The sequence below is a fragment of the Centroberyx gerrardi genome, chromosome 2 (assembly GCF_048128805.1).
Source record: "Centroberyx gerrardi isolate f3 chromosome 2, fCenGer3.hap1.cur.20231027, whole genome shotgun sequence".
Taxonomy (NCBI): Eukaryota; Metazoa; Chordata; class Actinopteri; order Beryciformes; family Berycidae; genus Centroberyx; species Centroberyx gerrardi.
The window spans coordinates 27,848,741-27,874,761 of record NC_135998.1 but is presented as its reverse complement, the minus strand read 5'-3'; the positions used below and the strand labels follow the sequence as shown (position 1 = coordinate 27,874,761).

The following is a 26,021-nucleotide window of genomic DNA, read 5'->3' as shown; positions in this document are numbered from 1 at the left end:
AGGAGAGAGCAGGGAAGCCAGTACCAGGACGTGAAAGTAGCCTAATCCATTTAACAACTCAATACCATAGACCGTAAAAAAAAATACAATACAAGCCTTGTATCTTTTCCCTGGGCTGATGCATGTTTAGTGTCCCTCAATTTATAACGTAAATAAAGGAATTTGTATGGTTTAATCAAAAGTAGTACTGTTTTAGACTCATTTTGAAACTAGCCTATACCATTTTTAGCAGTAATTAACTGTTCATTGATAGGCTTTATGTCACAGCTTCCAGCCTCATACATAAATAATGAAAACAAAAGATAAGAGCACAACATGTAACTTATGTGAGAACTTCTGTCCTTGTATGACAGTCCACATCCATGACCATGTGTGTGCCAGTACTGTGAGATCTGTGAGTTATCAATGTGACTCTGCAACAATGTCACCAAAACAAATTCTTGCATATTTATTGTACTTGGCAAATAAAGTGACTGTAATTCTGATTCTGAATTTCAGGAGAGGGACCAAAAGTAACGCTGATTTAATACAATGAAGAGTATAATTCGAAAAATAAATAGAAAATAATGGTAATCACAATGTTTTACTTACAAAATAAGTGTAATAGTTTACATATTTAGAAAAAAACAAATAAGTATAAGTTAATCTTTTCCCAGCTAATTTGCAGTTAAATAGTCCATGAATTCCAAATATGCCGTAATTGTGTTGCTGAAGAGACAGTTAAAAATATTTCTTGTTGCCTTGCGTAGGCAATCTTGGACCACAAAGGGTACAAACTCCAGTGGAGCGGTCATAAAAGTACTCATAGAAAAATGCCAGCTTGAAAAAGTGGCATCCGGAATCATCTTTAACTGCGCTACTCAATGTCAGCTGACTATCCATTTTGTCATACATAAACTTGTATGATCACAGATTTTTTTTCAAACGCTTTATCATTTTCTACATATGTATAGAGTGGCGACAATGATCCATAATCCAACTAATAACATTAATATTACCATGATTAACAATTCATTGGATACGCACACGTTCTCTAATGAAAACAGTTGAATATACAGTACATAAACCCGTGCCCTGATGGGTTATACATTTCAAACAATTTACAAACATACAAATATCTTTCAGATGGCAGAAAATACCATGGCCAACGACTGCACTCTTCCATGCTTGAAGACCCCAAAGAGGGTAAACCAACAGAGGGAGAAGGTGGGAGTTTTCATGTTTCACAGTGCTGAAGGATGTCGTAGATACAGTTCCCCTCACCCCTTCCCCAACGCCTCTACTTTTTCTTTTACTATCTGATGTGGTCCCATTCCCCTGTGCCCTCTCTTTCCCTCTGTCACCCTATCCGAGCAGAGAAACAAAAATGTGGCCATCTTTCTGAACTTCCCTTATTACATCATCAGCGTGCGCAGATACAGCCGGGAGTGACTATACATCTGCACCGTCTTTCATTATAAACCTTTAAGTATGTTTCAGTGTTTCTACACATAATATCACCGTCTTGTTCCCTTTTCACTTACTATATGTACAGGAAAGAGCTCCAGAATTCTTTATTGATTCCTCATAATTATAAATACATGTCATCTTACATTAACCCCCCACCCCATAAAAAGTAATCGTATAAATACAAATCCTTCAGCTTGTGATTTGTGCTATAGTTTAAGTTGCTGGTCTGCAGAGTCAGTGCCTATGTGTTATTATTCATACTCTAGCCAGTGTTCGTGTGTGAAGAGTGTGCCTATGTATTAACTGTATGAATTCAAGGTTCAGCAGGACACTTAAAAATGACACAATATATTGACAGAATAAAACACACACATACTCACACCCATGCACACACACACACACTCGCACGCACACACAAAAACAAACAAACCTATGAAGTTGCTATTCAAAAATGAAATTTAAAAAATCCAAGAAGTGGGTGGGATAGTCCTGTGCTGACGTGGACGGGGTTGCAGCACGTGGAAAAGCAAAGGGCGGACTAGAAGATGACGGGTGCATGAATGTGGAGCGGGGCATCAGTTGTTCTCAAACAGAGACAGCAGGTCGTCGTTGCTGTTGTTGGGAAGGTCGGGGGGGCCCAGGTAGGACAACAGCTCATCTGGGTTGGTCAGCTCAGGGAGAAGCTTGACGACAGTGAGGGAGAAAAGGAGAGAAATGAGGTGTTGTCTATTTAAAAACTGGGAAAGACAAGGAAATATTTTGGGGCTGTACTTTTTATGCATCTTAGAAACCTGATCATTTAATTGTAAACTAAATAGGAAAAAACTATTGACAATAAATACGAATGTTACTCCTTTGTTCATCCAGCCAAATGCAAGTTGTCACTCACATCTAGTGAATGATCTGTTCCCTCTCCTCCGGGCGCTCCCGGGCCGCCCAGGCCGACCGAGCCCTCCGCCTGCAGCCGAGAATTCTGGGTGTTGGAGTTCCGCTGCAGCAGCGGACTGCCGGCCTCACCGAGACTCTGGTTACCATGAACACCTGAATTATGCTGCTGGAGGATGTTATGGGGGTGTTCGATTCGTCCAGAGTGAGGCGTCTGAGAGTGAAGGACCAGAGAAGAAGAAACAGAAAAGGTGAAACAGAGAAACCAAGAGAGGGGACCTTAATTTGTACTTCATGGCAACAATGACAAGTTGTTATAAATCCTACCTACCATTAAGTACATTAATGGTTGATATAATGCTATGCAAAAGGCATAATCCTTATGACCTTTGCTTAACAGGCTGAGCACCAGAAGTGTGTGACAGAGTAGAGGTCCTCTCTCTAAAAACCCTTCGTGGACAGCCGAGCAGCTGCGTGCGACAGGTATGAGCGTTTCGCTAAGTGTGTGTGTGTGTGTGTGTGTGTGTGTGTGTGTGTGAGGACATAGTCTCGGTCAATGCTGTCCACTCCAGGTTCAGTTAAAGGCTCTCGACTGCACACACAAGCCAGAAGGGCAAGACAGTCAGCTTTGCACAACACTGATGAATTCAGCAGCACACACACACCTTTCATAACAACGGTCCCACACACAAGCATAGCATCACCTAATGACAAAGTATTTCATTATCATTTGGCAGAAACCTACAGCCGCTCAGTCTTACACACACACCTTGACAAATAAGCTTGCATACTGCCCAGTTTTACATCAGTCACCACATCTCTGGTGTAAGGTGTGAGACACAATGGACACAAAAACTGCTCTCAAACAATTTCAATTAGTATATCCAACAGTGAATGTGATTTATGTGTGCAACAGAGAAGCCTCTACTATGTCAGGACTCTACTGAAGATACTGAAGATATTTCTAAACAGATATTTATAACACTGGTGCTATATGTGAAGCTGATTGCAGTACAGTGGCCTTTAGCCATGGCTCATTCATATGTTGGCAGTCATTGTGGCCCATTCAACTGTTAAGCAACATGTCCCGAGCCGACTGAAAGAAATGCCGTTGAGCCTGATCCTCGTCACTGTGGCCTGAGGCTATGCCAGTGAATTATGAAGGCATTATTGTAGCAAAACTCATGAGAACTTGCATGTTGGAAGTCATACTCAGAAAATATTCTCACACCTGTGTCCCAAGTTAACATGTTGGCTTTTATCAGCAAACGATACACACACGTAGTAGAACATCACTTAAGTCCATTAACTTAAATTCGCCATTGCTGCTATAAAACCTTCATAGGAAATGTACAGGAATCTGTTTGTGTGTTTGCTCATACATGTACACTGCATACTGTGAGAGTAGTGCATTTACTCTGGTGTGTCTGTCTAACCTGGTCAGACTGATAGGAGAGCGGGGGTGGTGGTGGTCCTGATGAGGTATACTCTCCTAGTGTCGGGGTGCCAGGAGTGTTGGGGAAGTCTGGAAATCCTGTTTGGCTGGAGAATCCCTGGCTCGCTAGAGGACCGAGACAAAACCAATATTACTTTCAGTCAGCAAATAAAAACTAAGAGGTCTGTGTAGACTTCCTTTCTCTTGCATAATAGTGAGTAGAGGAGCTTGGGAGAGAAAGTGCTTCCAGCCCCGCGGCATGAGCGGGCGTAAGTTCGGGGGTGGGGCGGGGTGTATTTGCTAGTCTTAGCATGGATATTGTACTTGCTAGTCCTGGCATGCTCATGCTCTGAGAGCAGTGCTGCTTGAAATGTTGTTCTGGGTCACCGCCCACTTAAAAGAATATGTTCTGAGGCCTAGAAAGCGTGGTTATATGTGTATATATAGGCAGTATATAGGCAGTTACACTACATGTTAGCTCTATAATATGTAACACTAATCAGTACCAAGCAAGAAAACAGAGAATCTCAACATTTCTTCCAAAAAAAGAAAAGCATAATGCTGCTATACAAAGAGAGGGTAACATCTATCTCGTTAATATATCTTGCAAACCTGCTAATCTGCGATAAGGTCGAAAAATAGTAGCATCAATTACCAGTAGCTGTGGTGCACCGATAAAAAATAAATAACATCATCAAGTCACACAGCCTTGATAGTCCTCCTCCTCATTCCTCCTACCTGGGCTGTTGTAGTCTGGGGTGTTCCTGCCCCCTGTGGTCAGAGTCTGGTAAGGCGAGGAAGCCGGGCCCAGGGCGGCGATCATCTCCATGACGTTTGGCAGGACCATGTGACTCGGGCTGACTGTGCGGCAGCGCTTCAGGACCGGCCCGTCGGACTCCTCCTTTATGTGTATATCTGGTTTCACGGGCACTGGCCTCCAGCCGCACACGGGGTCTATGGTGATCTCCTCATAGTCCGAACTGACGGAGGGAGAGACAGATGCGGTCTTTAGTTACATATGGAGCCACTGGGCATTCAAACACAGGAAGAAATGCCACATCGATTATACGCATTCAGATCATTTCATTTACATAAAATGAATTGAAAGAAACTCACAAATAGATGCTTACTTTTGGATGTAGACGAGAATCCCGAGCATGTATTGGTCAACTTCCAGTCCCTCCAGCAAAGCGGTCTTACTGTGATGGAGAGACAAGATGCCAGGTGAAATATTGTTCTTACCAGTACTGATACGATTCTAAAAAGGTGATATGAATCTTTAGTACATACTTGCACACAGGACATCTCCAGGTCCCTCTTTCACAATTCAGTTGCAAATACGACTCCAGGTCAAAACACTGCAAAATAAAGACCAAGGTGTGCAGACACACAAGTGAGAATTTAATTGCATACATAGGTACAAGTGCATACAAGTGTACGTGTGTACGTGTGTGTTTGTGTGTGTGTGTGACCCCACCTGTATGTGTCTGCAGTCATGACCCCTAGCTGGCAGCTGGATTCGTCTGAATGTGATTGGACATTTGAGAGAAACTTTGATCGCGGTCTGCTCTACCCCGTCCTCTCCATTCAACCCCGGGGTCCCTGGGATAGTGCCACTGCTAAAATTTCTCTTTACTGAAACAGAGAGAGGTGAACAAGGAAATGTAACACGATTACTTTACTGCTCTGCTAGAAATGTATTACTGTTACACAACTCGGAGCATGTTCACTTTCTTACTTCAGGAGCCTGGGTAATGCGGTAATGTCGAGTATCATATCAGTGGTATAGACCAAAAATTGTGCACCAAAATGTCATGTTTCTAACTCTACCATAAAAGATTAGTTTTCAAAAGTGTGTCATTCATGTTCATCTCTATAAATTTGCGACCATAACTCATAAATGTGCCAAATGGTCACTACAATTTCCTCAAGACACCTTTTCCTTACGCAGAGAAATTTGGCAAGGTTTTTTACATTTTATTACTCTTTTAATCTGTGGTTGTAGAGAACACTGATGTAATATGTTACAATAAAAATCAATCAGCTTATTCTCATCAGCAGACAATGTGTTAATGTTATGCAATATGCATACAAGCTGGCAGGATCATGCCTGTGTGAAGTATGGGAGTATGGGAAGGAGACATGAGATAGGAATAAAATAAAAAACAGTGATGGGAAAATAAGCATGGTAGAAAGTGTGTACAATGGTGTAAGTGACAATGACTGTAACTCACTCTTGGTGATGCAGTGCTCGGCCGGCAGCAGTCTCTTCTTCATCAAACCCTGTAGGACAGACCTGACAGACGGCCGGTGGACCAGCTGCAGCACAAACAGATGGGACTGGGGAGAGAGAGAGAAGAAAAGATTGGTATGGGATTTGATGAATTTGTTTACAAACATACAAAACATACATACAAAAATGTGTTGCATTGTGGTAACAGTGCATACCGAACACTGACACAGCAAGGTGTGAATTCTCCTTCAAGGCTACTTACACAACAGCAGGCCGTTACTGTGATCTGTATGGTGTTGCGTCCCGGTTGGCACACCTGTTTCAGGTACAAAGGCTTGTGGGAAGTTTTGTTATCGCCTCTTTCGATGGACAACGGAGTGGCGTTGACACTGACCTGATCCAGAAGGAAAAAAACAGAGAGGCAGAGTTAAGAAGCAGCAGCATTACAAACAGCCAAACGGTAGAAACCAAAGGAGAGGGGGTGACACTTACTTGCACAGAGGCAGGCCAGTTAGTGTTCATCTGTCTGTCCTCATGATGGTAACACTTAAACTGCAACTCCAGATCTGGCCTGCAGGAGGAGATACAATACAACTAAACATTCTTCATTTGTTGTTCTGATCTATCTGGTGTCCTAATCACATAAAACAGGACCTCGTATTCTAAATTCATGGGTCACAACAAGGGTCATAACTTAGTGTGTGTGTGTGTTTGGCAAGTTAGGGCTCTTACCTCAACATGAGCGTCTTGTAGACAGAATCTCTGAGCTGGAAGGCGTGATTACTGACGGCCAGGTTATGCTCCAGTCTGAACGGCTCTAACACCACCCCGTCTCGTACCGGGAAGGTCAGACGCAAGTCATCGCTGGGGTTACCTTGAATGGGAAGCAGGGGATGGGGGCAGAGAGAGAAACTTGGATCATAGCGGGACAAACAACAAATCTAAACTTATCCACATACTATATAAATGGTTCTGTAGTTCACTTCTGGAATCAGTGTTTACAAGGGAAACCTCAATTGATTCTGTCTTGTGAAGGCAGTAATAAGAGGTGATAAAACCAGGAAGGGAACAACAGGTATTTCAGATGTGGCCAAACGGCTCATATTGCATCACATGTCCAAAGTACCTTCATGTGTTTTTTTTTTTTTTTCAACAACTTTCTAATTTACAGTGTGCTTCCTGGTGTGGGTTCACTGCAGTGTCGGGTCTCACCTGTAGAGGGCTGCTGGGGGTTGATGATGGGCTTGGTGTCAGGCGTAAGGTAGGGCGGCTTTGTGTCCTGTCCTGGGGAAAGGTAGGGAGGCATGGAGCTGCCGGGCGTCATCGGAGGGGTGGGATTCCCTCCCATAGGAGAGCTAGGATATCCCGGCATCACTCCGCCCCTCCCTGGCTGAGAGACAGGGAAGCGGACGAGTGTTCAGAACTTTGAATCTGGAAGCATCTAATTAACAATATAAACACACAAGCCTTGTGCAGGAGCAACCCCTTACTGACACTTGAGTATAAATGTAAGTATCTGAGATAAGTGGATTGGTATTATTCTGTAGTCAAGTGTATAATTTCATCTTCAGATGTTTGATTGTGTGTGATATTGCCATATTGGATTCAAATCTTTAATAAGGGACTGAGGTGAGTGCGTATGGAGTTAGGACAGCACCCATAGATCCAGTGACTTACCCCGTTCACAGCAGCCTGTGTGAAGGCATTGTATCCCCCTGCTCCTCCAGATGGCAGGCTGCCTTGGCCATTGAATGGCTCTGACTGGAGAACATACACAGGAAACAAGACACTCAGCTAACTGTCCATCTGTCTGGACCCAAACGAGACAAGCAGTGGTGCAGAAATGATATCTGTGTAGCATACCACTGATGCACATATAAATCAATGGAAGCCATTAATAGCCATTGTGAGATTTCTCATCACCACTGAAGCTAAATGAGAACGGTATGGGAAAGGTAGTGGTACAGGTAGGATGAGGTGTAATTACCTTATAATACTGGGAAGGATTGGGCTGACCGGCTCCGGGGGGGAACTGTGCTGGGTTGGGGGGTCCAGAGGCGTACTGGCCCATGAGAGGCATACGGTTGCTGGGATAAGAGGGTGAGGGGGCACATCGTTGCTGAGGACCAGTGGGGTACTGTAGAGGCTGGTTAGGGTAAGCCGACATCCCACCAGAGCCATACTGCTGCACTGGAAAACCCTGGAAAAAGGGGGCAGTTATTTTGTTAGTGCATATTCCTCCTTGTATTAATGCCGAATAGGAACTGAATAGGAACACAACACGATGCCAAGCCAAACGTCTGGAAAAAATATATTTAGCTACTAACTAGTTATTAGAATTGTTCTGAAATATAGGAGATTAACAGGGAGAAATTAAAACAATACAGCACATCTGGAGAAAGGGTTAAAAAGGGAAGAGTTACTGGGAAAGTGGGAGTGTAAACAGGTATGTGCAACCTTATCTCATGACATTTTGGCAGCACAGCTGAGGCCGTTGTTAGCATTGTTGGAAAATATGCATTGTTCCTAGCTGAGGCACCTCTTGTCTATTTGCCTCTCATCTCCTCTTTCTATCGTTTTTTTTTTTTTTGGTAAAGATTCTACTTTTGCCTTTATTAGATGGTTCAAAGTTGAGAGAGACAGGAAAGATTGGGAGAGAGAGAGAGAGGGATGACATGCGACAAAGATCCTGGGCCGAATTTGAACCCAGAATGTCGCTGTTAAATAGTAGCAGTAGTTGCATAGTAGACCAATGAGTCACCAGGATGCCCCTATTGTGTTATTTTTGATCATATTAGAGCTACCTACTTACTTACTACCACTACTACTACTACCAACACTAGAAGTTAACAAGCTTGTAGTGCCCATTTTGAGTAGTAACCTCTCCCAGGAAAATTACAACTTACTCTGTCTTATAAGAGTGCTCCACCAAGTCCAGTCGGAGCCCAATTAGGCATTTGATAATGATAGTCACTGACATACAAGCTATAGAACTGTGTAAAATCAGGGAAAATACCCAAAACAGATAAACAAAATGTAACCCATATATTTGAATAAATCTTTAACACTTTTTGGTTCTATCAAATAAGAATGGTACCTTTGTTGTTGGTGTGGGGAAACCACACCAATGCTGGAGAATGGTCAGGGAAATTTGGATATTAAAATACAAGAAGTAGCTAGTGTTCTGCAATTTGTGTGTATGAGCTATGGCCCATGTGTAACTCCCTCACTGACCTCTGAATGGAAAGGTCGCTTGAGCCCTTGTTGTCCTCCTGGATAGCCTCCATGCTGGGGCATCCTCTGCGTCTGGGCAGGGTGAGATGGATACAAGCCCCCAATGGAAGGTGGAGGTCCAGGCCTGGAAGGAACCATCCCACCAGGATTCATCCCTGGAGGGCCACGGGGGCCGGAGTGAGACAGGAACTGGGTGCTGTAAGAGGATGCTCCACCCATCTGGGGAAGGAAAGGGAAGTACGACAGCAGGAATAAAAACAAAGCACACTAGGTGTTTTACACAGCACAGGCAAAGAGTGTATAAATGGGGTTGACAAAAGAGAAGTGCTGGAGAGGGAAAAATCATAGACACACTGATAGGGAGATAAAGAAAAGGGTTTTTTGAGTTTACAGGGCTTATCTTGAGAGAAAGGCCCCATTTACACCTGGCATTCAAATGCGATCTGTATGTGGATATCCTATTCAGATAATGATCAATCGAGTCATGCCCTGGTATTTACATGCAGTTTCGTTGTCTGCATTATGATCGTATCTCATTTTTCATGCACGCAATGCAAAACAGGCGAGTAGGTGGAGAGCACTGTCAACAAAAACAAACATGGCGGGTGTAGGGTCAGTAGACGTAATACTGTACAGCCTGGATTTACTTTTTATTCGGGGCGGAAAAGACTTTTGTAGGAGGCAACAGATACAACGTTTTTTTTTTGCTGCATTAGTGTTTGCAGTTGTGAACACGACTACAGTGACTCCTTCGCCGAGAATGAGGGAAAGGAGCGATGGCTGGTGGGAGTGGATCGTGCTGGAGTGAAGGCAAACTTCAGAATGAGTCATGACGTTTCCACCCAGTTGGAGATGCTTTCTCACAAATGCGACCGCACTGCATTTACACCTGGATGACTCCAGCTGAGATCCCATTGCAATGAGAGCCATCTGGCCGATCCAATTGCATTCCGATCGCAATGCGTGCTGCGCGTGTTTACACCCTGCATTAAAAGGGGCCGTTCCAGTGTGACTGGCTTTTTTGCATTCCCTTACCATTTTACATCTCTGTAGATTGTTTTCCAGTGCTTTTATCACCTTATGAGATAAGTGCTATTTTCCCTTTATTTTAGCTGTTTTTAAAAGTCAATATTTTGAAGCAATCGCTGTCTAAATAGGAGTTTCTCCAAGTAAAGAAGGCAACAAATTAAAGCTGTATTTTTGTAAATTGTAGCCTTAATTTATTTTACAGACTTGCATGTTGGCTTGACTGTGTTGTGATTGACAGAAGGGTACGTCCTACCGTAACCACAGAGAATGTTAGCTATTAGTTGAAAGAGTTATGTTGGAGAGAAAAAAGCAAAAATCTGACACAGTGAACCGTAAATGTTCGCTGTTTTTTCCTTCTTTACAAGCAGAAAGTGGAAATAAGACGCCCACTCCTGTCTCGTCTCTCACAGCGTTTCCGAATGCACATATTATGAAACGGTCATATTACAGTGAACGGAACTTCTTTCAAAATGTAGACATTTATAGCCTGATATTGGCATTCTGTTCTTACTGTGTTTACTCTGTGTATTTTGTGCATTTTGTTCCATTTGTGTGAGTGGGATTAAGTGAAAATGTAAAAAAAAAACAATCACACAGGAATCGTCCTTTAACAAGCATTTTTCTTTATCCAGATAAGATATCCAGATTCAGATCGCATGTCAATACCAGGTGTAAAGTGGTCGATGATGTGCTGAGTAAACAGAGTAGTGTCAAGTAATGTGATTTCTCTCTTGCTAATAACCATGTCTCATGAATCTGTGTGAATAGTACGGAAACAGCTTCTGCTGTACACCCCTCCCACAGCCCTGCAATCAAACATCACAACTCAAAACCAGATGGGAGCTAATGATCCAGAGTTTGTGACTGGATAATAGCTAACTCAAGATATCCTGCATAGGGATATTGGTGTAAGTTTTGAAAATCGCCTTTGCTAGTATAGGGGCTCTACTTAGCATGAATGAAGCCTGATGGTGATATCAACCAATGTGATTAACTGCTAAAAAATTTTTTAAAAAAACACCATAATATACCTCTTAATCTATTGTATCCATGGAAAACTGACAAGGACAGGTTGCATTTGTACTTTATATTTTTTTTAGCCAAAAGGAATGTACAAAATGACTCCCTGGTTAAAAGATACTGCTTCCCTCTCCAGACCCCAGGGTGTAGTACAGACAGAGACATTTACCTGGCCATAGCTCAGTTCCTGATTCTGCTTCTCCTGTATTGCCGCAACAGTTGCTGTAGCAGTGGCAGTTGCCGTGGCGGCGGCGGCAGCAACGGCAGCGGCAGCAGCTTGGGTGAAGTCTGAGGGGGGGCGAACGCCCAGACCGGCACCACTGTTACCAGAGTAACTGTGGGGAGAGGGGAAGATGAGAGGGGAGATGGGCGGGCTGTGAACTTAGAGCCGAGTGTGTGACTCTGTGTGTGACGCTTTTTCATAGCATGAGTCAGAGGCTCAGAGCAGTGGGAGAGTCCACCCACTCTGACATATGTTGCTATGAGTTGATGTAAAATCCCCACAATAGTAGTGCGTACAGTACAGTAATAGCACGTTCAAAACAGACATTTCATTTCATTTGACATTTCACTGTCCAATTCAATCTCACTGCAGCCAGAGTGTAATCAATAGAAACACTATTGCAAGCGTACCTTCCACCGTAGCCTGGGGCTGGGTTGTAAGCAGCGCTGGGACGTCCGTACATGCCCGGCTGGCCGTAGCCCTTGGAGACAGCATCTCCGTAGGACTGCTGCCCCATGAACTGGGAGCCCATGCCGGCACCCATGCCGGGGCTGCCTCCAGGCATCATGTGACCACCCGAGTTCTCCCCTGGACCCATGGGCGCACAGAACACCTACATGGGAAACACGGGAGGAACAGGTATAATCAAGATGAAGTGCAGTGAACTCCATTCAAATAAATGTGTGATGTGAGGGGAGAGGAGGTAAAGAAACAAAGACCACATTAACAGCAGAAGCATGGCTGACAGATAGATAGAGAAGGGGATGATCAGAAGTACTGTATATTTACACAAATAAGCGTGGAGAAAAACTGCCTCAGGGCGGTGAGTCATGTGTTACCTGGCTGTGTGTGGGATTGGTCACGCCCCACACTGTGGTTACTACGGAGAGAGATCCTGGGTGCTGATTGGTGCCTGGCTGCCAGGAGACAGGGTCATTTAGGTAGGAGCCGTCACTGCTGCGGATGGATATGAGGTTGAGTTATTATGATGGGATAGCAAGGTTCAGGAGAGGTAATTTGTTTTGGAGAGTTACACCCTCACAGTATGAGTGATGGACAACATTGCAAACAATTACTGTCATTGGATCACAACATAAAGTTTAGCTGGTATAAAACCCTGTGAGGACTCATTGTACTCATGTATAAGGACAGACAATATCAAGAGTGAAAGGTTATTTGACTTGGTGAGAGAACATTTAACCTAATGCATGGTTTAGTTTTCTCAGTTTCCCTCTACTTCCTCATTTTAAAACCATTTCTGCAACAGGAAACTACCACAACAGCATTGCTTCCATACCACGGCATTTGCAGGGTTGGTAAAGTTACCATTGTTAATCACCATAACTGTTGTTTTTTTGTCCATTTTCCCTTTTTTGTCAGTAAATATCGCCATGAGCTGAAGACCGCACATCATTTGAAATAATTATTATCAAACAGAGTTTTTGTTTTGTTCTCCTTCTTTCTACCATCTACCACATTTCTCCGAGGCTCCTTTACAAATCGCAGTGTCAGTACGTTGGCGACGCATCTCCGCTGCTTTCTGGAGAGAAATGGAGCAGTCAATAGGCTTAGTCAAACTAGGGGAATAGTGTGACTGCGTTCAATTATAGAATGTCTTGGCTTGAGTAGACCTACTTATGATGCCTATAAAAATACGCAGAGCAGACAAAACAGGGAAAATCAATAGTCTGATGTCCTAATTATTTTTGTTCTGTCATTTATTTGGAAAAACTTAAAGCAGCCACACGGTGATTGTAGACTTTGGCCCTATCATTATCAAGGCATACTGATGAACAGTGACTGTGGTGCTGGTTGTTAAAGCTGAATGTTACATTTCCTATTTTGGGGACAAAACAGTGCCTAAGCTAAGATATTATTGCTGTATGAGAGTGTCCCTTCCTTCCATGGGCAGAGTTGACCTTTCATATGGGTGCAACTTAGTCTTGAGACCTCTGTCTACCCAACCATCTTATAGGCCACAAAATAGAAATAACTTATAAGCACACTGATAGTGCTGTTTCACAACTATCAGGCTTCAGAAAATGACACATCAGAAAACAAGCACATAATTCATTATAAGCTGCGACCAGCTTGAGAAGGCGTATCCGTCACGTCACATCTTTCCGTTTCATTCTGTGGCTTCAATGAGGAAACTGAACTCCTGGCACAATAAAAAGGTTACTTTAGGCTATATATTCATTTATAGGCACAGAGCTGACAAGACAGATAACAAGCTAGGCTACAGAGCATGGACCCAGAGGAAAAAAGGCAGGGTAAAATACAGCCTTTAGTATTACTATGGGGACTTAGTGTCCATGGTACTCTATAGTGAGTTTATAGTGTGTGGGTATCATCATTCATTCATCGGTTTCAATCAGGAAACTGACAGTTTGGCGCAGTAAATAAAGAGATCAGATTTTCTGTGTCTTCATCGTGTATAGATAAATCAAAATAGTGTATTTCCACGCTTCACAGACACAAGCAGCTCCCACAAAAACTAGACGAAGAAGAAAGGTGCGTAAGATGATCTGAAGCTGAAAGACAGGCTTTTAGTTCATAGTCGAGCACAGGAAAGTTTTCAGTAGTTTGAGTCAACTGAGAGTCAGGTAAATCCTAAATGGTATCAGCAGGTTTGGAAAGGCTCTGTCCACATCATTCAGCAATAAGGAATGTATCTTATCAATATTGTGTCAATATTGTAGCATTGAGTTGTACTCAATGCTATTTGGCATCTCAGATTGGCATCTGAGAATGTATTATGTGATACCATGGCAACGGAACATTCCACCTCCTCAGCTGTTATAGGAGTGATTTAGTGACAGAAAATAGTCTGTGATGTTTGTAATAAGCTTATTTAATTTATGAGAAATTTTTAATGATGTTGCTAAATTCCAAGGGATTCTCTCTATTGTCAGCCATGAATGCCGCACACACACACAGCACCCATTCAAATTCTGCTTGCACTTCCTTCATTGTAAACTGTTAGAGAAATTTTATCTAGAACTATAAGAATCCATCAGAGAAAGTAGGCCAACCGCAAGAGATCCAATAATGAACATAGCTTGTAGCCATTATCAGAACATTTGGCAAGCTTTAGAAAAAGAAAAAAAACTTTCTCTCAAACAATTTTTTAATTTGTTCATTCTTTTGGTTAATTTAAGCATATTTTATTAACAGATATAAGAATATCTAACGTATTTAGTATCAACTTTAAAATACAACTTTTGGTCTTCCTCTTTCTCATCTCATGCAGCTCTACACATACAGTACATAAAAAAAATCTATAAGCTATTCCCCTCGCCTCTCTGTATGCAGTTTTGGCTGAAGCTGAATGCACGACCAGTGGCTGCAAAGGAGGGGAGGCTGTGGGCATGGTTGACAGTGAAAAAAAAAAGCCTTTAGCCAGCTTCAGCAGACATGTTTACATGGCACTGTCTGTACCCCGCCCCCCATTGACTGGTGGTAACACCGCAAGACACAATGTAACATGTCAGTTACCGCAGTGAGGCCATTACAGCCCTAACAACACCATATAACTGACATAACTGAAATCAGACGGGGGCAGAGCAGATGAGGGATCAAACGGGAACTACCCAAAGGTTTACCTGGGGACACGGATACATGGTGTGTGTGTGTGTACCTTTGCGGAGTGGGAGGCAGGGAGGGTTTCATGGAGTTGAGGTGGTTCATCGGATGAATGGGGGGATCATTAGAGAGCCCCTGCTGTCCTCAAGTGGCAGCCCTACGAGAGAGACACAGAGAAAGACAAGACTTACTCATAGCTCATTTACTGCAGAGCAACAATTTATCATCGGTATAGCCCACACTGTGTGCACAAAAGGCATTGCGCCCTCCTACTCTGAGCCACTCACTTTAATCTGTGTGTATGTGTGTGTGTGTGTGTGGACTGTGCACATCAAAATGTTAGCCTATCACTGACTGCTGTAGCTCTGATACCTCTCAAAGGAGGGGGAGGGGTGCTGCGAGCTAAATTTAGCTCACTGATTTCAAAAGGAATTTAAGAGAACAGAGATGTGAAGAGGCAGACTCTTCTCACTGCACACTGACTTAAAATCACTCACTCACACAGATACATACACACAATCCTGGTCCTCGGGTACCACGGCCCTGCTGGTTTTCTATTCTACCAGCTAGTTAATTACATTCACCTGATGTAATTGGGGCTGAATGAGACCTGGGACACCAGGTGAATGTAATCCAGGTAGAATAGAAAACCAGCAGGACTGTGGTGCTGGAGGACCGGGATGGAGAACCACTGATTTAAGATATTACATCTATACTCATTCTTCAATCCTTACACTCCATCTCTCCTCTCCTCCTAGCTCCCGCTTATGATTTTCTTTATCTAATGGTGGTTACCAACTGACATGCTAATTTCCCACCAGCATCAGAGCCTTGAAGAACCCCTCCCCCTTTCTTCTCTCCGGTTTCCTTTTGCTTCTCGCCGATTTGGGTCAGACACCCCACATCTTGTGTAGTGGGAGGGGTGGTGAGAGGAGCAGGGTATAGCCTATATCACGTAGCAAAGCGGGAAGCTAATAGTCAAGATTGGATCACGTGAGTGCAATTCTGAATTCCCTCCTATCACAACGGCACCTGGCAACTTCCACAAGCAGCTAACCCAAACAAAGGAAAAATAACGTATGTATTCTCTTACATGTCTCTCTTCAAGACCCATGCAGACACTGAAGGATCATAAACCAATACATGTTTATAATGCACACGCAATGTTACGGAGTGCCTCTAAAATATGCTCTTATTAAATACACACAACCTTAGACCCATTAAAGTCAGTGTTTGTGTATGAGGGACTACCAGCACAGACTGTACCAGTGCTGGAATGAGCAGGACACGCTGTTCTCCCACACTCTCTTTGCCTCTTTTGACCTCAGCCTCCTGTCCTTTTCTTTACCCTCAACTCTGCCTCTTCAGCCCTCCTATACTGTCGTCCCACTCCTCAGTGTCAGTGCTTTCATAGGCCGGTTTGTCCTTTCCTCTTCCTCCCACCTCGCAGCCAGTGCCATCCTCCCCACAGCCGAGACACCACAGGCATTCACTCAATCAACCCTCGATTGCCGCTCTGCTTGCAGTTACTATTTAGTTGTTTTTGTTATGACTGTATGATTTTAGTTTTGTGTGTAAAAACAGATGAAAGACGAACAGATGAGGAAGAAGATGTGAGCCAGGTTTATCAAGATTGTGGTATGTTTAAAGTATTGTTCATACTTATTTCCAGTCTCCATTTCCCAATAACACAAAGAAACCTTTGTGTACATCATCAGTACCAACTGAACTTACAAATAGATGAACTGGAAGAGGTTACTATTGAATCAATAGTAACCTCTTCAAATTCATCTACTTGTAAGGGAGGGAAAGACTTTCACTCCAGGTGTTTGCATTCATTCCTGCAAAGATCCTCATTCATTTTCCAACTGACAAAAAAATATGAATAATTAACTGTTCAATATTAACCAATAGATTTTGTGAACAAGGCTATAAACTAAAGGTTTCACTGCAACAAAACTTTGTAAGAATTCCATTTCATCTTAACAACCTACAAGTAACTACAATAAATAAAGGAATATTGTTTTCATGCAGAAATGTTATTACTGTCTTGTTTAATAAAGTGTACTCCGTGATATTATTTAGTATCAAATGCCCAACCGAGCGGTCAAGCCTTTTCTCAGTTTTGAATGCAGCCACCATTGGGCAACAAGGCGTCTTCCCTTCACATGACGTCATGATTAGCTTGCATGCTATGATACAGTGGTGTAAGGCCAAACAGCTTAATCATTTTATGATCGTCGTAAGACACCACAAACTCACATTTTATAACCAAATCACAACTAGCATTAGGCTAAAAGTATTGTATTCTCCATAGATGAGATTAAAGCAGCAGATCAACTCTGGATCAAGAATACAAAGGTCACATTCTTTTTTTTTTTTTTTTTCTTAATTCTTAATCTCAATTAAACTGCTAATTACTTAAGGTCAGGAGTAATGGCCATGCTAGTGTTTTCATTTATGTATAAAATGCTTGCTGTCAGTATGCCTACAGAGAGGAAGAGGGTCTTGCAGCTAGTCCATAAAGTGGGGTAAAGTTGATTAAATACCCTCTACCACATAATCAAATAAAACACAGTGATGATTTGTTGGCTGCCACTTCCAACTTGAACCAGACAGTCAGGTAAATGAATCAAGCCACTTGGCTGCTTCAGCTCCTCTTTTGTTTAAGCATTTATTTACCAGTCCACAGAATGTGATGTTGCAATCCTTTGTGCTAAGATCCAGGGTGAGAATCCATACAGAAGCCCGAGACTGATGTACCAACCCACAAACAGTGAGTGTAGAGGACATGAGTCTCTACAGGACCATCAGACAGGCAGCAGCGCTCACCAGCCACCTGATCCACGTTACAGTTGGTTGTGTGAGTGCAGGTTTGTCACTTTGTTATAAGCTGGGCTCCTCCCGTCCCAGCTGTTTAGTGATGCGATCAACACCTTATCTCCACACCAAATACAGCTAAAGTCTCCTCTGCTGCCCTGGACCTACACTGAGGCTGATCCCTAGTTCCCAACATTATTCAGTCATTTTATAACTCCCTATTGATTTCAACAACAATAACCTAATGGGACAACTGACACTGTTGGCTTGGAACGGCCCGCTCAGTAGATCAGAAACCAAATTGTATCGGCAAACAATTATACCGAGAGCTGAGAACAGTGTATCAATCACTCCAGTATTAATACAAACCTTTAATACAAACCTTAATTAATACAAGTCTTTGTGCTTTTGCCTTGTCAGATTTACCAGGTGGAAACTGAAAACACCTTTCCTTAAGGGAAATTTATGCTTGCAGCCCCAAACGCAACATTTTTAGTCATTGTACACTCAATTCCGCAATGTATGGTTCGCAGTTGTTCGCAAACATAAGGTCTATTCAGGTGAGACAGAGCCAGGTTTTTTGCATATTTACCGCTAACCATTATAGCCCAGGAACAAGAGAGCTCACATACAGTATGAAAGGAGTTTAGCAGGTCCACCCATTTGATACAGAACAGAGGAATACACTTCCCCTGTTATAAAAAGAATACATCTTTTGACAATCATAGCCATTAGAAATTAGCCTATTAGTTAAGTGCTTCATTTCTTATATCTATTCACGGAGCTTTGAGGAGTTTGAAACAGCATTTCTGAATTAGTAAGCTAGTGAAAAGGGCCATTGGCAGATAACTTAGCTGCTGGCTGAATACATAAATATTGAGCATATACCTTGTAATAGTAGGGAGGTCACATGTGATCCTGCCATCTCAAATAGATAAAGATGGAAATAAATAAATAAATGCTACAGTCTATCTTTCTCATTTACATTTATTTGATGGTCACACTGCAGAAAATGTGAAAAACCTATTTGATGTGAAATAAATAAATAAATATATTTGTTTCACTGACAGAACTTACTGTTATCAGCTCAACCACTAGATAACTTAAAATAAATAAATACATAATAAATAAAATTTCCTTTAAAAAATGACAGCACTCCATTAAAATGAATATAAAACACCACACTAGTAATCTCTACTGGATGATTTTTAACCGTTGTAATACAACCACAACAGCTCTACAGGAGATATGTTAAAATCAGTTTTGTGCCACCACCAAAATCAGTCAATGCGGTGCATTTTATTAGTTTTTTATCTTATGGTTAATGTCATGGACAGAAGTTCAGAGAACACAGACTTTTTAGTATTAGTATTTTAGTGTTCCATTTTTATTAAATTGTCAGAAATAAATAGCCTTTGGCTTTACCTTGATTTGCTGGTTACTGTATCCAGATTGTCCAGATTCTTCCCTAAGAAAAGTGGTAAGCATCACATTTTTCTCTGCCTTGATTCTTTTTGTCCCCATGAAGGCTAGGCTTTTCAAAATGGGCATTTACTGCATGCTGTGTTAAGTACTAACTCCTTTCACTTGAACTTAGGGCTATTTGAGCAGTGTCCGGGCCAAACTCCTTCCTGTATGTCCCAGCAGGATGCTAAGATTATTAAGGAATTTGCACATACTGTAGCCCTGATGTGTTTCTCCTGAATTCACAGTCAAAATCCATATAGCAAAGACCATGAAGTGACTTACTATGGGAGTAAACCTCCAGGCTTGCATTTTGATACACAAAATAAATACTAATATTTGCAACTAAACCAAGTAAGTAAGTATTTTGATAAATCATAGTATTGGAGTAATTTCCTCAAAACTGATTATACCAGATATTCCAGGTGTATCCAGGTATTCATGCTGTTAGCCTGTCTCATCCCTTCAAATAATTTAAAAGTACACTTTGTCAGATATAATCCCTTACATATCTTTGTGCACTACAAGACTTAGTTTACTTAGGCTATATGTTACCGTCTTAGGTTGCACATTACACACATGAAATATTCTTTAATTTTAGGATACTGGAATATATAAATTTTCTTTGGTGTATACGATCAAACCAACCACCATTTCTAATCAAAGAGAATAAACAATTTCATCCTCAAGCCAAACTGGTGTCTTATAGCAACCAACCAACATTTTTCCATACATATGTGTGATGAAAATACATTCACCAAGATTATTAAAAGCTTGGTGGTGGGGCTCAGAAATAACAAGCACAATATGTTGCTTTTTCTTTAACCTGGAACAGATTAAGAGGAAAGGAATCAGTGAGTAACGTAGTGAACTACTTCCACTAATTGTGTTGTATTACTTAATGCTAAGCAGTTGAACTTCGTAGTGTTGCATTCAGAAACTAACAGTTTTAGGTTAAGTCCACACACACGCACACACACCTATCGTCCACCTATCATATTCCTTCAAAAGGAAACAAAGCCTCGTCCGGGGCGAAAACATTCAAATGAATGCCGGTACTTAGGATTTGCATGCCTGTGTCTACTACAAAACACACACATAAGCACCTTAAAGTCTCATACCAGTGACATATTGATCCTGCGTTAGTTCACTCTGTGTATGTGTGTGTGTGTGTGTGTGTGTGTGTGTGTGTGTGTGTGTTTACAGAGTTCTAGATGAGAAACAAGCTGGTCATATCCTAGAAGCACAAGAGGTCTTTTGGACTAATACTCATACTTCTGGATGCTTCCAACACCAACAGCCTAAACACAAGCCCAGGACAGCAGTCTTAACTTGTGTCTGCTGTCTAATAAGGTACTGGTGCCGTGGAAGCATATATTGCAGTTGTCACTCTTTTGCACCACCTTGTTTTACCTAGACTTCTATCTTCTTCGGGTGAACACTGACCCTAAACTAACTCAACCTGGCTTCCAGCCAAGTTGTTATTGTACCAACGGCCCATTCAGGAAGTCACGGCAGAAGGGAATGACTGACCACTGCAGAAGCATTACAAGAACGTAAAATAGCAGGCAAAAATACAACAACAAAAAAACACATTACGCAAGCCTTTAGCACATGCTAAACTACAGATTCACAAAGCTACAAAGCACTCAGTGCACCATAAAACTCAAAACAATAGCTTGATTTGTCAGACTTGTTCCGAGCAATGCCTTATTTCTGACAGAACTGCTTTACTGGTGTGATTATCTTTCTGCTAATATCTGATTAACCCCAAGAATGGTGATGGTCAGTGTAATGCAAAGCATGCAAATCAACACATGAAGCTCATTTCTACCTGGATACTATTGCACCTACTCCTGCAAAAATTCAACAAAACATGCTGCTAAAATGTGTAGAATAGCAGAACAAAGAATGTCAGCACAGTCCTTGCTGTAGATCAGTCCAGCCTCTCTGTATGGTTACCCATCACTGAGAATCACAATAGGAGAGGTTTTGTTTCACCCACCTGGCTGAACTGCTTTATAAATGCTTTCGAAACGCTAATATGTCGAGGTGGCAGTACGCAGCAGGTACCATTAGAAAAAAAAAACGTGTCTTATTTAGGTAAAATAGCTGAGTGTCAGTTCCGCAGCCACGCAGACGGGTACAGCATTAAGTTTGCATTGCCTAGCGAGTTGGCTTGTACAGTCAGCAGAGCAGGTCTGATAATCAGCACTGTGGTGGATCTTTAACACGCTGCTCCGACACTGACAGCGTTAGCTACCGAAGGCTAGTTAGCTCAACGTTAGGTTGGTGTATATAACGTTGAGTAGCTGAGATGAATGCAACAAAATAGCGACACGCTAGCTTGATAATTAGAGATGTTTATAGAGCTTACCGTTGCCTCCCAGCTGCCAGGCGATGTGGCCGCTTGATTGTAGATAGTTAGCTAACCGACGTTAGCTAATGTCGCAGCTGGGCTAACGTTGGGCAACAAGGCTGCTTGATACCGTGTTGGCGAGCCTTGAGTTAACAATATACTAATGTTGTTGACGTTGGTTTTTACAGTCCAGACCGTTGAGAAGCGAGCAGACTGTTCAGCGCTTCGGTAACACCACTGTTCTTTATTGCTTCCCTGCGGTGCTTATCACCAATAAACAATATCAACTAACCGAGCCACCTCGAACTGTTGTAGTCTGTTCTGGGGAAGGCCATAACCTGGCAGCTTAGTATACCTCCCTCATTGCACAATGACCCACTATAATGTATTCATGAGATCACAGGGCTGATGTCTCCCACAGAGAAAGGCATTTTTCCTGTCCCTCCTCCTTACAAGTCAGGCGGCTGACTGCAGACCAGAGTAGCTGATCGTTCAGAGGGACTCATCGAGAGAGATGTCGCCAATGACGTAACCTATAAATCATCACTATGATCCACACAGACATAATCCATATTGGTTTGTGATCTTGATTCACAGCCATGCATCTAAGCATTCTTGCATAGAAAATTACCTAAATTGGTCACAATATTACCTCCTCAGCAGCCTCCAGTATATGCATGTGCCTGCACACACACACACACACACACACACACACACACACACACAGTGTAAATGTCTGTCTTTGTGAGTGTGTCATTTGGAGTCAGGCAGTATTTTAGCAGCAGGGCGAGTGAGTGTGTTGGAGTCATTAGAGGTGTCTGCGGTATCTTGCCAGAGGGCAGCGCAGCATGGAGAATAAAAAGTCCAACCTGCCTGTGCTTTTCAGACCTCTGTTGCCCTGGAAACAGGTGCTGAGATTTTCTCCTTTTCTTCATTTTTCTCTTCACTATCCATATCGCCCCCCTCCACACACTCCTTGCTGCTTCCTCCCCCACGACCTGCCGCATAGTACACACACACATACACACACACAGAATACACACACACACACACACAATTGCAATCTACTGCAGTCATTTTACAATGTCACATAACAGAACAATTGACTCCTTGACTTTACTACATGACTACACACACAAACCCTGAAAGGTTACGCACCATTGAAGTATTGACCCTACTGTGATTCTCTCTGTGTACATGTGTTTGTGTGTGTGTGTGTGTGTGTGTGAGTGAGAGAGAGAGAGAGAGAGAGGCTGAACAACATTGCTGCTGCAACAATCTGACCTCCAGCTAATCTCTGAGGAGAAAAGGAGGGGGATGGGGGGTATAGAGGGAACAACTGAAAGCGAGGACTGTTGGAGAGAGACAAAAAGTAAGAGTGAAAGCAGAGCTGACTGAACTCCTAGATGTAAGAGTGTAGTGTGTCTCTCTGATGTGTGTTGGTTGGAGGTGAGGATAGAGAAAGGGATAGGAAGAGTATCAATCTCTTTCTCCCCCTTTCCCTTCAGTATAAATGTTTTCCTCCTTGCTTGACTCACTGAATTGATTATGCACATAGGAATGTTTTGAAGACTGGGTGGATAGTTCACCCTGTTGCACACACCTACCTCATAACTCTAGGTGTTATTTAGAATATTTAGGTAGGTATGCCTACAACTGCTGAACAGAGGAAGCATGTGTTATTACCCTCTCTAACACTAATAGAAATGTTGGTCACATACACAAGAGACACACTTACACAGGCTCTGTCTCCTCACTCTCAGGCCTTTTTAAGTCATCAATGTGTTTCTACAGTGTTATGTGTGCATTCCATTGTAGTGACTTCTCTCTGGCTAGGGCCAGAACATTCCAGGGAAATGGCTGACCCACAATAACACTCACTAACACACACACGCACGCACACACACACAGACGCAGGGTGACTGAGCAAGGTCCTCCACCCTTTCATTGCCCAAGCACACGTAAACCACTGCTTCCTCAGACAGCAAACACATGACAGTTCTTGTGGAATAACACAGGTTACTGCCAGCTGTATTGAATACACAGGACTCTGGGATGGCAACACACACAACTGTCATCACAAGTAGCCAAAACAGCATTTCCCCTCCTCCCCTTTCCCCTTCCAACTCCACAACTCCATTCCCATACCTGAATCTTGACACCAGTGGTGTAGTGGTGCCTGGAGAAGTGGGTATACTCTTAATTTATGCCCCCAATTTTTTTTTTTAAAGCAGCCCGTCCAGCAAAGGATAAACGCCCTGTGTTATAAAAGTGACATGTACTCTTGCATATTTAGTTCACCCAAAAATGGGCCAGTAGTATTTGCACATTGTCACTTCACTTCTGCTGCTTGACTTCAGGGAGTAAGGATCATTATGAAATTAACATTAGCCACAGAAGAGGTGCAGATTTTGCAATCAATACTGGCCCACAGACTATAGGGTGAGACAACTACATAATTATGTATTTTGAGTGAACTATTCCTTATTCCTTAGTCCATCCACACATGAAAATTGGACAACTATTCTCTCACCTAAGTAGTCTATGGGCCAGTAGTTTATTTTGTAAACTGTCTCTTGGAACAGCTGATTTGCAACAGATAGTGTAGGCCAGAGTGTGCCACCATTATAAAATTAATATTATTTGTCAAGGGGCAGTTTGCAAATATTACTGGTCCTACACAGGCCTAATGCATGAATATAAGATATATTCAAGATGAGGCAAACATAGTGTTTCAGTCAGAGATTAGTTTATTTTTAACAAACATTCAGAATGACAGCCGATTTTCAAAATAAAATATTTAAAAACTGAATTTGACAATTCTCAATACATGTTCACAAACCAACTTTAGCGAAGCAAAGATTGCCCAGGACCAACCCAACCAACGAAGGCAACTAGTACTAGCCAATCAGAGGCAGAGTAGGGCGGGTCATGCCTTCACCATCCTAGGAAAAAACATTTTGCAGCACACTACTGAAGGGCACTCGGAGAGCGCAGACCTCCGCCAAGGTTCGTGCTATTATTGCTTGTTCGTGAGTCGGATCCGGATCCGCTCCAAAATTTAATGGGTTCTTCCTTGGCCCATGCTACACCCTTCCACGAAGTTTCATGAAAATCGGGCCAGTAGTTTTTCTGTAATTCTGCTAACAGACAAGCAAACAGACAAGCAAACAAACAAACGGCACCGAAAACATAACCTCCTTGGCGGAGGTAATGATGCGCATCAGAGGGGATTTAGAAGTGGGTATACGCAATGCTGACTGAAAAATAAGTAGGTATACGCCGTATACCTGCGTATACCCTGCACTACACCACTGCCTAACACTAGCCACCACAGAGCCTTTATATAGCCCAACCAATCTGGATGCTACCATTACCAGGTGTGTTCAAAAACCACGTACATATCAATTAATAGACAGAATAAGCAAAATTCAGTAACCTGCCAGACTAGAGTGCACAGCCATAACAACCAAACAATAGCTTCTGATGGTTTTGTGCTGTCTTCATGTTCTCTTGTGCCAGTGCCATCAAGTCCTCTAGTCTTTGCCTCATCTTTACAACATAGGATACCATAATCTCAGCAGTCTTTTGGACCATCCCAGTCCTTCAAGAGGCCAAGAGGACCTCTAACCTGGCATCCATAAAGCAGTTCAAAAGGTGAAAATCCAGTTGAAGCTTGTGGCACCTCAGGGTAGGCAAAGAGAACAAATGGTAGCCACTGGTCCCAATCGGCGCCAGTCTGGGAAACAAACTTGTGGAGTATGTTCTTCAGCATTTTGTTGTATCTCTCAGCCAAACCTTCTGTTTGAGGAGTGGTTCTAATTCCCTTAACCCCTAACAATTGATACACCTGCTGTGGCAGTTTGGACAGGAAGTTTGTTCCACAGTCTGTCAGGACCTCTCTTGCCATACCTACTCTTGAGAAAAGTTGTGATTGGCAATTTACCACTTGTTTGGCCTTGACTGACTTTAGAGGGAAAGCTTCAGGGTAGCGGGTAGCATAATCACATATGAACAAGGTATAACGGTTACCAGAGGCACTTCACTCCAATGGCCCCACTACATCCATGCCAATCCTCTCAAAAGGTGTCTCAATAGCTGGCAATGGCTGCAAGTGAGCATGAACTAGCCCTCCCTGAGGTAAGCTGACACTTTTCACAGGAATTGGAATGTTGTAAAACCTGCGTGTACAAACAAAATGACTAGCAATTCTAAAATGCCATATGTCCTGCCCAAGGAACTGAATGCCCCATTTCCATGACTGTTTGCCTAAGAGGCTGTGGCA

At 42.6% G+C, this 26,021-nt stretch overlaps 1 protein-coding gene across 1 annotated transcript; it reads right to left on the bottom strand.

Moving 5' to 3' along the window:
* Positions 1-447: 447 nt before the first annotated feature.
* Positions 448-22,071, bottom strand: zmiz2 (zinc finger, MIZ-type containing 2). Its single transcript, XM_071898175.2, has 20 exons — positions 21,755-22,071; positions 15,149-15,250; positions 12,348-12,465; positions 11,919-12,121; positions 11,455-11,620; positions 9,237-9,455; positions 7,990-8,202; positions 7,680-7,763; positions 7,215-7,392; positions 6,735-6,876; positions 6,495-6,573; positions 6,265-6,396; positions 6,004-6,109; positions 5,247-5,404; positions 5,060-5,127; positions 4,900-4,968; positions 4,508-4,749; positions 3,771-3,895; positions 2,339-2,548; positions 448-2,132 (listed from the first exon to the last, which is right to left on the bottom strand). The coding sequence occupies exons 2-20, from the start codon at positions 15,196-15,198 to the stop codon at positions 2,025-2,027; spliced, it is 2,670 nt and encodes an 889-aa protein (XP_071754276.1). The 5' UTR covers positions 15,199-15,250; positions 21,755-22,071; the 3' UTR covers positions 448-2,024.
* Positions 22,072-26,021: the final 3,950 nt, after the last annotated feature.